The sequence below is a fragment of the Oryctolagus cuniculus genome, chromosome 13 (assembly GCF_964237555.1).
Source record: "Oryctolagus cuniculus chromosome 13, mOryCun1.1, whole genome shotgun sequence".
Classification (NCBI taxonomy): Eukaryota; Metazoa; Chordata; class Mammalia; order Lagomorpha; family Leporidae; genus Oryctolagus; species Oryctolagus cuniculus.
This window is the reverse complement of record NC_091444.1, coordinates 56,024,310-56,041,365: the sequence shown is the minus strand read 5'-3', so window position 1 is coordinate 56,041,365 and position 17,056 is coordinate 56,024,310. Positions and strand designations below refer to the sequence as shown.

The window sequence follows — 17,056 nt, the reverse complement described above, 5'->3', positions numbered from 1 at the left end:
AAGCCAATCAACAGCCTCACCTCGAGCCAGCGGGGCGGAACCAATCGCGAATAGCCAGTAAACATTGAGGGGGCGGAATAATTTCCTTTAGCAGCGCCAGTGTTTGAAGCCCTCGGATTCATGGGAAATTAGTGAGAAGCGAATTATGGGAAGGGAGGTTGGGCGAGTTCTTCCAGCCAGTTTGTTGTGTGTGGTTAGTAGAAGGCGGGGCTGTTAACTGCTGAGTTAGTGTTTAATCGGTGAAATATTCATTCACTTACCATGGTTTTTCGTTGGAATCCTTAATTTCTTCCAGATCACGTCTTCCAGGTTGGATTTTGGAAATCACAACAAAACGCAGAGAATGAAATCATTTCTCATGAGCCGAACACACAGAAATAAGCTAACCATCCATTAGTTTTAATTTATCATTTTGAGATTTCTATAATTGCATTTCTATTTAACACGTGCTGGAGAAACTCTCATTTTTAAAATGTGTGGAAGATACCCACAATTATTATTTTAATAAGTGATGACAGGAAAGCAGGAATTGATAAAATGTCTTCTAACCACAGCTTTACACCCTCCCCGCCTCGCTTTCTGCTACCTACTGCTTGGAACTAGATGATAGTTAATAAAGAAAGAGCCATTGAATGATTTCCAGAAGTCTAAAGTCCAGAACCTGCAAAGCCAAGCTTGAGAGTCATTAGCTCTGTCAAACCTCTTGGTAACATTGTTTTTGTTATTTTGTGACTTTTTAATTTAGTTCATATAGTTAAAGTGTAAAAATGTAAACGAGAGACTGCACTGCTTGAACTATAAACAAAACACCCCAGAAAAACCACAGGAGTTCTTTGTATTTCAGTATCTTCTCCCTCTGTCAACTGATGGTTCAGAAATTAATAAAATAATTGATGAAAAATGAAATCACAGGTAACTTTGAAGCTAGAAGGTCATGAAAAAAGTTGAGTCAAAATGTAAAGCATGATTTTAGGAAACAATGAGCCACCTATCCCATAGGTTTATGCTTTCCATTATTAAAAGGCAAACAACACTTATACGTTTAGCATGAAGTTAATATGTTTATTGTTAATTTGACAGAAAGGTACAGAACACTTGCTAACAATTACTATTATTTCCTGAGAAATGCCAGCATTTTATCTATTTGTTTCATACTGTTTGTGAAACAAACACAAATGAATAAAACATTACTAATAATGGACTAGCATTTTCTTCCCCATACTCCAAGCAGTATCATTATTTCAATATGTATTCTTTTAGTTCGTTAATGCATTTTTTTGCTTCACCCACTGATAAGCAAAAAAATGGTTTTTATATTTGCTTTAAAGTTTTACTGTTCTGTAACTAAACTATATGTTTTTGGAATATGGCCATGATATATTTAAATTTTTGGTTTTTAACTTGAGAGGAAGAGATCCTATCTACTGGTTCATTCACTAACTTATTCATATTCTATTGTACAAATATAAAACATTTTATTTATCCAGTTTCTTAAGAAAGGGCTAGAAGTTTTTTTGCTGTTACACAGGATGATTTAATTAACATAAGTTTAAGATTTTTTTTCATAGATCATCATTCTCTTCATTGAGTAGCATCCTTCTTCTGACTCCTTTATGCCTGTTGATTGTGATTTTAAATTGTTTTCCAATTATTCATGTTTTCATTCCAGTTTTTATTGCTTATTATCTGCCTGTTGTTTTATATTTCTCATTTTATTTTTGCTTCATTTTTGTCTTGAGTGTATCTAGTTTCTACCATAGAGCTTAAAGTTTTAAAATCTGAATTGATAGTTTTTTAATAAACGGGGTATTTTAATCCCTTTTAATAATCACCTATGAACACCTATTTATATTCCAGATATTTTTCTAAGTGCTTTACATTTATTAACTATTTAACACTTAAAACAACTCTGTGAGTTGGGTCCTATTATCATTTCTGTTTGTACAAAAGAAAATTGATGCCCAGGAGCATCTAACTATTTAATTGTGTGATTCCCATCTATTTATCAGTGAAACTGATTTTCTGTCTGCAGCAGCAACATGAAATTCTTTTATTTAAATAAAATACATATCAATTTGAAACAAAATACTAAGTATATTTCTGAAGGTGCTATACAAATGACTTAAATTTGAGAAAATAGGCTTAGTCAATGTGCTTTTTTTTTTCTTTTTTTTTTTAACTTTTATTTAATGAATATAAGTTTCCAAAGTACGAATAATGGATTACTATGGCTTCCCCCCCCATACTATCCCTCCCACCCACAACCCTCCCCTTTCCCACTCCCTCTCCCCTTCCATTCACATCAAGATTCATTTTCGATTATCTTAATATACAGAAGATCAGCTTAGTATACATTAAGTAAGGATTTCAACAGTTTGCTCCCACACAGAAACATAAAGTGAAAAATAATGGATGATTTTTTTTTAATGATGATGAAATCAGATCAGACCTATTGTCATGTTTAATCCCAGTGAGAGTCAAGTTGGGAGTTGATAGTTTCTTTTCTTTTTTTTTTTTTTTTTTCCAGAGGATCAGTTTAGTATGCATTAAGTAAAGATTTCAACAGTTTGCACACCCATAGAAACACAAAGTGAAATATATTGTTTGAGTACTCGTTATAGCATTAAATCTCAATGCACAGCACATTAAGGACAGAGATCCTACATGAGGAGTAAGTGCACAGTGACTCCTGTTGTTGACTTTACCAATTGACACTCCTGTCTATGGCATCAGCAATCCCTCTATGCTCCAGTCATGAGTTTCCAAGGCTATGGAAGCCCCTTGAGTTCTCCGACTCTTATCTTGTTTAGACAAGGTCATAGTCAAAGTGGAGGTTCTCTCCTCCCTTCAGAGAAAGGTACCTCCTTCTTTGAAGACCTGTTCTTTCCACTGAGATCTCACTCACAGAGATCTTGTCAATGTGCTTTTGTAACTTAATAATGAAAATACATGTAAAACCTTTAATTGTTGACATTATACATTTTCATTTTAAGATGAAACCTTTATCTATGTAAAATAAAGTTTTAATTAGAGTTTTTTTTAACCTTTGACTTTTCTATAGTAATATTAACATGTTTTCCTGTTGATGCTTGCCTGGTTTTGGTGTTGGTGTTTCATTTTGTCATGGGATCAGTGCCCTGCTGTGAGCACAAGTGAATGATTGAATGGTTTTCTCTTCCAACTGTTCTAACTCTCATTACCTTATTGCCAAAATTGTTAACTGAGTTCAGATCTAGTCAATTGAAATGTCCTCATCATTCGAAATAAAGATTCTAATTTAGGATGTCTTCCAGCCTAGGAATAAGTTTGAAGTTTGTAGAGGAAGTTTAGTAGAAAGTGTGGAAGATACAGTGGCAGCAGTAAAAGTCACCCAGGAAACAAAGTAAATATCCCAAAATAGGAAAAGAGGAGAGAAAAGTTATTAAAATTAGAGAAATAATCCAGTATGTCCTGTTTTTAATAATGTTGAACAAAGAGAAAGGGACCTTAAGCATATAAATTCAAGAAAACATTGTAAAACAAGTAGATATGAACTGGCCAGAGCAAGTTATGGCAACAAGAAATATTAGAACACTGAAGGCAGGGAGAAGAGCCTAGAATTATCCAAAACAAAATGTAAATAAATCTCAAAGGATTAGGATCTAATACTTCACAACAGCAACTTAGAAGTCAAAAAACAGCTGATTGATGTCTTCAAATTGCTGAAATGAAATTGTTATAACTTTGTGTTAGATACCAACAAAATCAAATCTGTATAGAATAGAAAAATTTACATATGGGCAATATCTCAAAAAATTTACTTTTGATCTACCCCTTTTTAGAAAGTTCAAGAAAGTACTCTACTGTAGTAAAAAGGGAGTAAACCAAAATGAGGAAGGCCTGGGCTTCTGAAACTAGGAAAACTGCAAAAATAGACATAGGAGATTCCCTGGATGAGGATATGACAGGTATACACTTAGTGTACAGAGCACCTGTCTCAGATAGAAATAGGTTACTGCCTCCAGAAGCAATTTCTTCAAGAAAAAATATCTAATAATTTGTATGTATTGAGAAAAGATTTAAATGGGAGTTTGGATATAGAATTCAAAATAAATCTTAGACAAGTAACCAAAGAGGGCAACATGACATTTATTAATTTGAGAAATAAAAAGTTTTATTATGTAAAAAAGGAAAAAATAATCATTATTGAATTTGAGTGGACACAGTTACAATAAATCCAATGTTTTATAACTGACCTAACCAAAATTATTGCTTAACTATTTTGATTAATGGAATATGGAATTTTGAAGAGTTCTAGTCCTGGCTGCTCCACTTCCGATCCAGCTCTCTGCTATGGCCTGGGAAGGCAGTGGAGGATGGCCCAAGTCTTTGGGCCCCTGCCCCCACGTGGGAGACCTGGAGGTGGCTCCTGGCTCCTGGCTCCTAGATCCTGTATCCTGGCGTCAGATCAGCACAGCTCTGGCCATTGAGGCCAACTGGGGAGTGAACCAGTGGATGGAAGACCTCTCTCTGTCTCTCTGCCTCTCCTCTCTCTGTGTAACTCTTTCAAATAAATAAATTAATCTTTAAAAAAAGAGAAAAAAAAACCGGTAATCCTTAGTTTAATAGAAGTCATGATCTAAAACCTGAAATCACAAACTCAAAAGACACAAAGCAATGAGCAAGAAGTAATATTTAGAAATGTGGCAGTATATATCCTGGAGCTGGTAGTGAGGGCTCTGTGTAAGGATAAATGGCAGAGAGGGAGAGAGGGTGATTACCGTCGGTGATGAAAGTCTTATAGCACTTGTTGATTCCTAAGACTATCTCCAAGTACAAAAACTTCTTTTGTTTTAGTTTTTAAATTTTTTTTGATTAACATGTAATACTTGTACACTTTTATGGGTCACAGGGCAATATTTCAAAATATAGACAGAGCATAAACTACTCAAAGCGGGTGACTAGCATTTCCATTTCCTTATCTTTTCTTTCTGTTTGGAGCCTACCAGCTCCTCTCTTGTGGTTCTTTATAGAGTGTACAATGCATTATTGTGAACTGTAGTCATCTCACTGTGTTATGGAGCATAAGAACTTGTACTTCTATGTTTTGGTACCTGTTTTTCAACCTCCCTTTATACCTCCTACCTTCATGCTTCACATCCTCTAGAAATCACTATAAAATCCCTATTAAAATCTGATTGATTCTTTTAAACTTCCAAAGAGAGAGAACACATGGTGTTTGTCTTTCTATGTCTGGCTTGTTTAAGATAATGATCTCCAGTTCCACCCTTTTGCTGCAAATGTCAGGATTTCATTTTTTTTTTAATGGCTAAATGATATTCCATTGGGTATATATACCACATTTTCTATTTTCATTCATCCATTGATGGATATCTAGATGATTCCACATCTTGGCCATTGTGAACACTGCAGGTATCTCTTTAATATGCTGATTTCATTTCCTTCAAATATAGATCCAGAAGTGGACTAGCTGGGTCATATGGTAGATTTATATACTTACTTACTTATTTATTTTTAAGATTTATTTATTTATTTATTTATTTAAAGTCAGAGTTACACAGAGAGAGGAGAGGCAGAGAGAGAGAGAGAGAGAGAGAGGTCTTCCATTCGATGGTTCACTCCCCAATTGGGTGCAATGGCCGGAGCTGTGCTGATCCAAAGCCAAGAGCCAGGAGCTTCCTCCTGGTCTCCCACGTGGGTGCAGGGGCCCAAGGACTTGGGCCATCTTCTACTGCTTTCCCAGGCCATTGCAGAGAGCTGGATCGGAAGTGGAGCAGTCAGGACAAGAATCAGTGCCCATATGGGATGCCGGCGCTTCAGGCCAGGGCGTTAACCCGCTGTGCCACAGCACCAGCCCCCTTACTTATTTATTTTTAAAGATTTTTTATTTACTTACTTGAAGGATAGAGTTACAGACAATGAGAGGGAGAGACAGAGAGAAAGGTCTTTTATCTGCTGGTTCAATCTCCATGGCTGCAAGGGCTGGAGCTGTGCCTTTCCGAAGCCAGGAGCCAGGGGCTTCCTCTGGATCTCCTACACGGGTGCAGGGGCCCAAGCACTTGGGCCATCTTCTACTGCTTTCCCAGGCCATAGCAGAGAGCTGGATGGGAAGAAGAGCAGCCGAGACTAGAATCAGGGTCCATGTGGGATGCTGGTGCCACAAACAGAGGATTAACCTACTAAGCCACAGTGCCGGCCCCCTGGTAGATTTATTTTTGTCTGGGGAAACCTCCATACAGTTCTCTGTAGTGGCTAGCCTTTGAATCCTTCTTGGTTCCTAAACTTTTTCTTGTTCCCCAAATGCATGCATATCTATCAATAAATCCTGACTGTTCCACTTTAAAATTGTATCTTGAGTCCTTCCAGTTTCCTCTCTCTTCAATTCTACACTGTCGCTAGCACCACTTGTCACGCAGCTCCACAAGGCTAATGCAACGTGCTGGAGCACAGGGAAGAATCACACAGAATCGCAATAGTCTTTTCAATATAATTATTCAATACCACTCAACATATATATTCAGTGCACACATCTAAAAGTCAATACCACTCAATATGTCATTAGTCCACAGGTCATAACATGCATCTGGGAGTAAGGCAACTTCCAGAAATATCCAGCAATAGTAATCGGTATAACACGTACAAAGCATAAAAGCATAACCAGTCCAAACACTCATGGCTAAGGATATAACATGAATGCTGCATTCTCAAGGTTCGCACCCCGGTCACGAAAAAGTCGAAGTCCAAAGTCCAGAGTGTAAGGTCTCCGTTATCACTCAGAGAGACAGATTTCAGAACAGTTACCCACAGGCAGGAGTTGTGGGATGACTGGCACTCTGGACAGTAGGCTTGAAGTTCCAAGACGACTGCAAGGTGAAGGGTTGGAGAGGTCACCTGATGAGAGGTCCAGTCCAGCTCTGATGTCAGGTCTGCCAGCAGCTGGGATGTCCAGGGGAGGTTGGCTCCAGCAGGGTGGCAAGCAGAGCTTCAGTTAAGACTTGGGCATCCCCGAAGGGATGAGAAGCAATTGTGAGGCTTGTCTTTTTATCCCTGCTCTGGGGTAGTTGGGCGTGAATGTGCCCTGGTGTGTCACCAATCACAAGCTCATCTTTTTGGGTGTCACCAACCAGATGTTGGTGTCTGAGTGTGAACAATGGTGTTTTAGGGGTCTTCTGGGTGTGGCCAGTCATGGTGCAGTAGTGTGGGTGAAGTAATGCAGTGGCCTGCTGGTTTGGCTTCTTCTTATGGTGTAATGTCCCCCAGTCCTTATCAGGCTTCACCACCCATGTCTGTTCTGACAGATGGTCTAGGCAGATCTTGGTGCTTAGTGGCTTTAACTTAAGTAACTCCATTTTGGTTTTGCTTTTTCTCTTTCTTTTTGGGTTAATGGTGCTCTGTAACCCTTTTGGGACTCCTGTGAGATTTGCCACATACTGGTATCTATTTGTTAAAGAATTAAGTAAAGAAATAAACCAAATAATTTCACATACTAATAAACACACAATAGGAAGGTGTTTACAGAATGATGGAGAGGACATTTCTTTTGGATTAGGTGATCAAGGTAAGGATATTCAAGCTGAGATCTAAACAATGAGAATCAGCCAGGCAAAGGGAGAAGAGCATTCCTAGCAGAGAACTACAAGTACAAAGGGCCAGGTTAACTGAGTAAACAATTATTGAGCAAGCTAAGTTCATCAAACAACATTCTGTCAACTTCAGCCGTACAAGGATGACAAAAGGAGAAGAGTAAATATTGTATTAATTAATCCTCTGATAAATTTCAATTTCTTTTCATGAGTTCCTTTTGATTCCAATAATGCTGATTTGTGAAATGCGTGCAGCAAAAAGTGAAAATATCCACCTTCTGTTGTGAGATATGCCCTTCTGTTGAGTCATTCTGTTGTAAAAGCACTCATTTTAAAGATGAAATGAGGGGCCGGCACTGGGGCTTAAGCAAGTAAAGCTGCCGCCCGCAGTGCTGGCATCCATGTGGGTGCCAGTTTGGGTCCCGGCTGCTCCACTCCTGATCCAGCTTCCTGCTATGGCCTGGGAAAGCAGTGGAATATGGCCCAAGTCCTTGGGCCCCTGCACCCATGTGAAAGACACGGAAGAAGCTCCTGGTTTCTGCATGGCACAGCTCCAGCCATTGTGACCATCTCAGCAGTGAATGAACAAGCAGGTGGAAGGTCTCTTCTCTCTCTCTCTCTCTCTCTCCCTCTCTCTCTCTCTGTAACTCTGCCTTTCAAATAAATAAGTAAATCTAAAAAAAAAAAAAAAAAAAAGATTACTTACCGAATCCCATTGAGGATGGTTGCTTGTTGCTGTTGACACAAGTTGCCCTGTAAATCCCTAACTTGTTGTACTTCTTTAGGCTCAGAGGGTGGGAGAAACCCTTCTATTGGTTCTTCCTTCCAAGAAGTCCTCCAGAAAAAGAAGATGCAGACCTTGCATCTTCCTGAAGCTCCTCAAAGGCAATGATTCCTACCTGACTTTTAGAAAGAATAGAGGGATACATAGCAATGATCAAAATTGTAACTTTATAATTATTAAACTTTTTTTTTTGAGAGACAGAGAGGGAGAGACAGAGAAGTCTTCTACCTGATGGTTCACTCCCCAAATGGCCACAATGGCCAGAGCTGAGCCGATCCAAAGCCAGGAGCCAGGAGCTTCTTCCAGGTCTCCCAAGTGGGTGCAGGGCCCAAGCACTTGGGCCATCTTCTGCTGCTCCCCCAAGTCCTTAGCAGGGAGCTAGATCAGAAGTAGAGTAGCTGGAACACAAACCAGCACCCATAAGGGATGCCAGCACCACAGGTTGAGGCCTAACCTACCATGCCACAGCGCTGGCCCCAGTTATTAAACTTTGTTCAAGTTTTTGCTACCCATTCTTTTATCAGTTATCTGGGGTCCTCATGCTATCCTTCAATTTCTAAAAATCATCAACTGTGTCATTCTGTCTAGATCTGGATAAAAACATGGGGGGAAAAGTGTTTGTACACATCATCAATTGCAGAAAATCAAAAATATAGTTTATAATAAAAGGAAAATATAAATTATCCAGGAATGAATCTAACAAAAGGGAGCAGAAAGAATAAAACTCTATGAGACCTGAGAGATGACTAAGTTTCTTAATAGAAAAACTCAATAGTGTGAACACATTATTCTCTTCAGATAGATCTGTAACTTCAAATGAACCTTAGACAAAAACCCCAACAGTGTTTTTGTTTGCAGGTTTTTTTTCATGGAATGAACAAGCTGATTCCAAAATTTAGATAGAAAGGCAAAGCACCAAGAATAGTTAAGAAATTATTGAAGACAAGGCAACAAGCTGATTAAGATATCAAGGATTATTTTCAAGCTATCCTATTTGGCAGTAGAATTGGCATTTACAGAGACAAATTTAGACTAGATGGAATAAAATAGCATAGAAACTAAATCAGACCTACATATATCTGAACACTGGCCATTCTACAAAGGCTGTTTTCATTTTGTAATACAGGAAATATTGGGTGTTTGCTTGGGAAAGAAAATTCAATTTTGGTTTCTGTATCACAGCACACATGAAAACGAACTCCATATTGATTATAAATGTAAAAATGGAAAACAAATATAAATATTTCAAGTGAAAATATGAAAGAATATCTTCATGACCTTAGGATTATGAAACAAATTATAATAGGACATGAAAAACTCTAAACACAAAGGAAAATATTGACAAATTTGACTATGCTAAAATGAGGAATATCTGCTCATCAAGAGATTTCATTGAGAAAGCAAAAACTGAAGCAACAGAGGAAGTTATTTGCAGCATATGTAAAAATAAACCTCATATCAGATGAGAGTGAAATAAAGGCAAAACTAACTTTTTCCCCTAAAACAAGGACACAATTTACAAAAAAGAAAAGTACATTTTGAATAGATAAGTTAAAAGTTCACTTCAGGGACTGGCACAGCAGGTTAAGCTGCCGCCTGCCACACCAGCATCCCATACTGGCACCAATTTGAATCCCAGCTGCTCCTCTTCTGATCCAGCTCCCTGCTAATGTGCTAATGTGGGAAAGCAGCAGGGGCTGAGTCAATTCCTTTGGCCCCTGCCACCCTGGCTCCTGGTTGTAACCATCTGGGGAGTGAACCAGCAGATGGAAGATCTCTCTCTCTCTCTCTCTCTCTCTGTCTCTCTTTCTCCCTCTGTAACTCTCCTTTCAAATAATAGAAATGGTCACCTCATTAATAATCAAATGACTAAAATTAAAAGGACAATCAGATATAGTACAAGCTCACAAAACTGGCAAAAACTAAAAACTCCAGCAGTACACGTTAGTAAGGATGTTGCAGGAGACAAGCCTCTATATATGACATCAAATAAAAAATTAGTATGCTAATTTTGTTTATTTAGGAAGACTTACACATGTAGGCACTGGGTTGTCCACAGAAAAGTATTCAGAGCAGCAGCATTATTCTTTATAATAAAAAATAAGAAACAACCAGACATCCATCACAATAGAATCAATACATAATATATGACGACAAAAATGAATCAACTAGAGCTACAGGGAACGACACAGGTGGAACTTAAGAAACACAATATTGTGAAAAAGAAAGTTGATTTAAAAAATAAAAGGCCCAGTATGACTTTATTAAAGCAAAGCTTTTAAAAAGGCAAAACTTGCCTGTGTTAGTGGTGGTGTAATTATAAATAAAAGCAAGGAAGGGAGAATGGCAGGGTGGCAGCTATCTCCCAGAAGGAGGGGTGACTGGAAGCAGCACAGAGCCCTCTGCAGTTCTGGTTATATTCTCTTCTGGACCTGATGGACCTAAGAGGTAGCTACCTGAGTTCTTACTTTTCAATAAGTTGTTATATTGCCTCTTTATTTTTGTGTGTTCTACACCATAGATATGATTCTCTATATGTATATATTAAAGAATTCTTAAGCTACATGAAAAGAGAAAAAATAGGTTATCGGAAAGGGTGGAAAATTTGCTACCATTTATTTATTTTTTAAAAGATTATTTATTTATTTGAGAGGTAGAGTTACAGACAGTGAGAGGGAGAAACAGAGAGAAAGGTCTTCCTTCCATTGGTTCACTCCCCAAATGGCCGCAAATGGCCACAATGGCTGGAGCTGCCCCAAAGCCAGGAGCCAGGTGTTTCTTCCTGGTCTCCCATGTGGTGCAGGGGCCCAAGCACTTGGGCTATCATCTACTGCTTTTCCCAGGCCACAGAAGAGAGCTGGATTGGAAGAAGGGCAACCAGGACTAGAACCAGTGCCCATATGGGATGCTGGCACTGCAGGCAGAGGATTAACCCACTGTGCCACGGTGCCGGCCCCACCCATTTATGTTTAAGAAGGAAGGAAGGAAAGTAAGAAGGGGGAGATTGGGAGTGAGAGAGCAAGAGAGAGAGAGATGGAGAGAGAAAGAGAATAAGCTTGCACAAGAACAGGGTAACCCACAGGGTAATGCTGTGGCTGTGTCTGGGCAGGAGAATAGGAGGTCATGGGCAGGATTTGAAGAACTCTGAAATCCTGAACACACTTTTGCATCTTTTTGTATCACCTATCGATAATAAGTGCAGTTGGCCCTCGTCATCCACTAGGTTCTACATCCACAGATTCAACCCATCTCAGATAAAATACATTCAGAAAAATAGAAATTTTGTCTACACCAAACATAACCAGATGTTTTCTCCTTGTCATTACTCCCTAAAGGATATGATAATAGCAGCTGTTTACTTAACACTTACAATGTGTTGGGTATTTTAAGCAATCTAGAGATGATTTAGGTATCTGGGAGGATGTGTAAGTTATTGGAGGGTACTTCAAAAACAATCATGAAAAATGAAATTAAAAGGTAAGTTTATTTTGGTGTATTTTTGAAATCCTTGCATATGATTTATTTTAAAAGTTCTTGAAATTGTATATTATGACAAAAACTATGCATGACTTTCAAATATGTTTTACACCAAAATAAATTTATTCTTTAATTTTATTTTTCCACTAACATTTTGAAGTACCTTCCTATGCAAACATTTCCCCGTTTTATATAAGGGACTTGAGCACCTGTGGATTTTATCTGGAGAGAGTCCTGAAAACAATCCCCCAAGGACACCAAGGGGCCACTGTAAGTAAAGTTTTCTGGCAACTCTAACAACACCGATCCACAAGGGGTCACTATTGAATGATATTTTGCTCTAACTCCACAGCAGGGAAAAATCTGAATTCTTTCTGTGCTCTTACTTCTAGGTGAAGAAACGTCTTAATTTATGTTCTTATTTTATTTCACATCACATCATGTTCCAGAAAAAAACTATAATATGCAAATATGCACAACAAACAGCATACATTTGAAAGCAGATGAAGACAAGAAAAGTGAATAGACAATAAGAAGCCAAGAAGGAGTTTATAGAAGTATAATGTTAACTGTCTCCCCTAGTGGTAATGCACAAATTCGTCTAAATTTTCTAGCATATAGAGATAGGAAAAAAGAAAGTATGCTCAATTGTTCAATTCAAAATCTTGCCCAGGAAAGTAATAAGAGTTGGAAAAAAAGAAATTTTCCCAAATTAAGAGTCTATTAAAGGGGCCAGCGCTGTGGCATAGTGGGTAAAGCCACTGCCTGCAGTGCTGGCATCCTATATGGGTGCTGGTTCAAGTCACGGCTGCTCCACTTCCGATTCAGCTCTCTGCTATGACCTGAGAAAGCAGTAGGAGATGGCCCAAGTCTTTGGGCCCCTGCACCCACATGGGAGACCTGGAGGAAGCTCCTGGCTCCTGGCTTCAGATAGGCGCAGCTCCAGCCGTTGTGGCCAATTGGGGAGTGAACCAGCAGATGGAGGATCTCTCTCTCTCTCTCTCTCTCTCTCTCTCTCTCCTTCTCTTTCTGTGTAACTCTGACTTTCAAATAAATAAATATATCTTTAAAAAATGTCTATGAAAGACAATTCATGAGTATCCTTTAGGTGGAATTCCTGGTTGGTCTTAATAACATGAAGCTGTATCACTTCACTATTTAAGAGAAGTAGAAGAACGGAAGTTTCATTCACCACAATCATGAATGAAAATGAAACTAAGAACATATCCTATAGCAAAAGAAGAACAAAGCCTTTAGACTGCTTTAAAGATTCTTCATCTTCCACACAAGACAGACAGTGTCTTCATTTGTCGGATTTTTCAAAATTTCACTTGCTGCAATGAAAGCTGAGCTGGTTGCACATTGGGCTACTAACGAGTTAAATGCTGTCAAAGGAAATTGGCCCTGACCAAACTCTGCTTCTGGATCACAAGTGGGCTGGGCTTTGGGCAGCATAAAGACTGGGAGAAACCTGTGTGTGGGGAAGCCAGCCCCTCAGTACAGAAACAACTGCGACAAACGATTCAGCAGTCATGGACTCCTCTGACTGCCACAGGAAAAAAGTAGCTGTCATTGGTGGAGGCTTGGTAAGCATTCACTCAGATGTTCTATTACTATCAGGGATTCTATATAAATTCCTATTACTCTGAATAATTATTTTTCTTCACTTGTGCAGATGAAAACGTTGCTGATATTTAAATACACCTGGTTGGAATGTATTGTTAATTAATTTGTTAACCTGTTCTTTTCAGGGAAGGTATTTTATATCCATGACATAATAAGGTATCAGTTTTCCCTTGTCATTTGGTCTCATATTTCTTGAAGATGAAAAATAAAGCCAATTGAATTTGCTTTTATCCTCTAAATTGGCTATGTTTTTCAAAAGAGATGCTTGTCTTAATAGTCATCTTAAAGCACTTGTCCCACTTTGGTCAATAGCTCGTTTTATACTGTCTACGGAGAATGGAAAGGTCAAGAAACATGAAGTTAATGTAAGATTACATTGGATTGTTCACTAGTTCTTAAGTGATTAAGCAGGTGAGACTAAAGAGCTGGACCTGATCCTACACTTAGCAAGATACAAAAAGGATATAAGCAGATTTGAAAAGGGTTGATCCTTAGCTTCCAAGTTATGGTATCAAAGCTAATTCTGTTTAATATGGGGCTGCCACAAGGAAACTGTTTTTTTTCTCCTTTCAGCAGAACCCTGTTTTAGAGAAAAAATGTCCCAATTAGTTAAAGTTTCATCAATTTGTTTTCACCTTTGGTCAAATCATTTGCAGGCTTTTAACTCATATATCCATTCATTCATTAACTCGATAAAAGTGTATTGAGCATCTTACACTGTTCTAGGCTGCATATAGATTGGCATATTATATGCCACACATGTGTTTATACACTACGTGCTAATTTTGTCTTCTGCCTTTCTTGTCTTTTCCACAAAGTGCTATGTTGGTTCCTTTATCACTTCTGATTCTGAATGTCAAAATGCTAAGGAATGCTATCACATGCTGAATTGGTCACTGGATATGACACATGTTGTCATTGCTTCACACTGGACTTCTGCCCAGTTCTTTATTATTAAAATGTTGCACAAACTGAGAATTCACATATTCAACAAAATCTTACTGAGTGCTTGCTTTGTGCCAACATTGTTTCAGGTAGTAGGGACAGAGCGGTGAGAGTTCCAGGGAGGAGAAAGACAATGAGGAAGAAAACAAGAAAGAAGATTTCAGTTAGGGATAAGCACTGCAAAGAAGTGTTAGCAGAGTAGTACTGTGGAGAGTATCTTGTGGGGTACCTCTGTTTAGAGTGTGGTCAAACACAGCATCTCCAAGGAGGGGATACGTGACTAGACACCTGAATGATAAGATGAAACCAACCGTGGAAGATCCATAGAAAGAACACTTCAGGCAGAAGGAACAGCAAGAAGAGAAACCCTGGGATTATACTGAGCTGTGCAAATTTAAGAAGGATATAGGAAGACAGGAGCAGAACAAAGCAGGAAAAAATTAGCTCAAACAGCCAAATCTTGTAAGATCTTAGAGGGCCAGGCAAGAAGATAGACTTCATTGGAAGTGGAACGAAAAGCCACTGGTGAATGTTAGGCAGGAAAGTAAACTAGGATGTAAAGGATCCCTCAGGCTATTATGTAGAGAATGACTGGGGGAGGGGAGGAAACTGTAAGAAGATAGCATAAATCAGCTGTGTGGCTTTATGTTAGTCCAAGATTGGGACTAGAGTGGCAGCAGTGATGTCTCTAAAAATGTCTCATAGAAATCACAAAAATATGATTGGATATATGATTTTGGAAAGCTAAAAATGTGCATATAAGTCATGGCTTTCTCCATGAATAGCACTTGAACTCTTCATCAATAACTTAACACATGTGCTGGGAAATAGGAAACACAAATCAGAACACATGTACTAGGAAACAATTAAAATTCCTCTACAAAAGAATTACAATCACCTTATTGCTCAGACTTATGCCTGGGCATCAGATTTGATTATCTTTTCCCAATTTGTTGCAACCCCATCAGTAAGTCTTGGTGGCTCTGTTTTTAAAAAAATATATTTCAGCTCTGGCCATCAATATCATACTAGTCCAAACCATCCTCATTCCTTCATTCTCTTGCAACAGCCTCCTAAATAGTCTCTCAAGTTCACCTCTTAACCACCATTCTCCAAATAACATCCAGAATCATCCCTTTAAACCACAAATCTGATCAATGTTATTCCCTACTTAATTTTAATCAATTTCAATTAACTCCCATTACAAACAAAATAAAATCCAAACATGCATTTTTCTTCTTCTTCTCTTCTTTTTTTTTTTTGTTTTCATATTTCTCATCCTTCACCTCCCCATGGGCCACATCCCATTAATTCAGGCTCTCTCCTGGCTTCTAAGATTTTAAAAAATGCAAGCTGAGAACCATTATTTAGAAGTTCAAAGGATACAATGAACTTACCTTAATTCCTTCCATAGCCCACTGTGTCTATTGATCCTGTTTAGTGAAAAGTCACCCTAAGAATTGTCCTTGCTCTACTGTTGTGATCATCTGTTCCTGATTAAACCTATTGATTTCCTTTCTTGGAAAACATTATTGATCCAAAAAGTTAGGAATTGAACCCAGGTCAGAAGTAATAACAAAATCAGCGCAGGAACATTTACTGGGAAACCAAACCATGATCATAAACTGGAGAAAGTTTAAATATTGAAAAAAAGCATAGAAAAATATGTTGACACAAAATTTCAATAATGTTGACCTAAATATTTCAAAAATTACACTATATTGACACCATTCATGAGAATAATGTTTTAAGGGATATATCCTTTCAATGATTAATTTACAAAGTATTTGGCAAACAATCCCTACTTTTAAAGCTGAAAGTAGTTCTACAGGTGTCACTTACCAACTCTAACAAGTAAGCACAGAAAAAATTTGCCTCTCAAGAAACTGCTGTATGAACAGCCTTACTTTGTGTATTGAGATTTCTTTGCTTTACAAAGTAGCAAGCCAGAGAAGTAAAAAGCAATCAGAGAGGGGACATTTAACCCAGCAGTTAAGTAGTCAACTAGTGGATTGGATCACTCTCTCTCTCTCTCCCATAAATCAAATACTAAAAAAATTACAACAAAGACCATATAACCTAAACTGCACAGGCATTCTTAAGCCATATCTTAAATTCAGGGTCCTAGGTGTTCAAAAAATACTGAGAAATATTGTTTCTGACTACTATTTTCAGTGTTTCCAGGTATGATGCAAATGATTGACCCCCAAAAGCACTGGCTCAGTGATGACTACAGCTGTTTGAGCCCTCATTTTTTGGCAGAATCCAAGAGCCTTGGCTAAAAGCACGAATAAACATGCCAGGCTCAGCTGTATCCAGCTCTTGCAGTGTGAATCCACTCTTCCAGAATACCTCCTGGAAATACGTTTTAGGGTATCGCTGCAGCAGTTCCTCTGTTTTTCCTGCTGAGAAGCAAGCCTACTACAGAGTGTTTCGTGATCCATTCTCCTGTGTTTGACCCATCAAAATTCTCAAGAAGTATTTATTTTTTATTTTATTTTAAAATTTTTACTTACTTGAGAGAGAGAGAGAGAAACTAACTGTAAGGCACTGGGATAGACTATAGAAGGGATTGAAGCAGGACCCAAAGCTAAGACAATCTTTAACCCCATGATGACTCCATCAGTGAACTCCATCCATG

At 38.3% G+C, this 17,056-nt stretch overlaps 1 protein-coding gene and 1 long non-coding RNA gene across 4 annotated transcripts in view; one reads left to right on the top strand and one right to left on the bottom strand.

Moving 5' to 3' along the window:
• Window positions 1-14: 14 nt before the first annotated feature.
• LOC108178181 (uncharacterized) lies at window positions 15-16,441 on the bottom strand. The gene is made up of 5 exons (XR_007909978.2): window positions 15,813-16,441; window positions 15,314-15,398; window positions 10,401-14,050; window positions 8,290-8,486; window positions 15-302 (listed from the first exon to the last, which is right to left on the bottom strand). It is a non-coding gene; the product is annotated as an uncharacterized lncRNA (long non-coding RNA).
• The window catches only part of KMO (kynurenine 3-monooxygenase), a 38,376-nt gene continuing 34,619 nt past the window's right edge, over window positions 13,300-17,056 (top strand). Inside the window, exon 1 of one of the 3 annotated variants that reach the window (XM_070055558.1) lies at window positions 13,300-13,430. Coding sequence is in view for 2 of the 3 variants with exons in the window: in XM_008268225.4 (XP_008266447.1) it covers window positions 13,377-13,430 (54 nt within the window). In the remaining variant the exon portion in view is untranslated. The remainder of the gene's footprint in view (window positions 13,431-17,056) is intronic. The other 2 variants (XM_008268225.4, XM_051821472.2) reach the window with 2 other exon arrangements.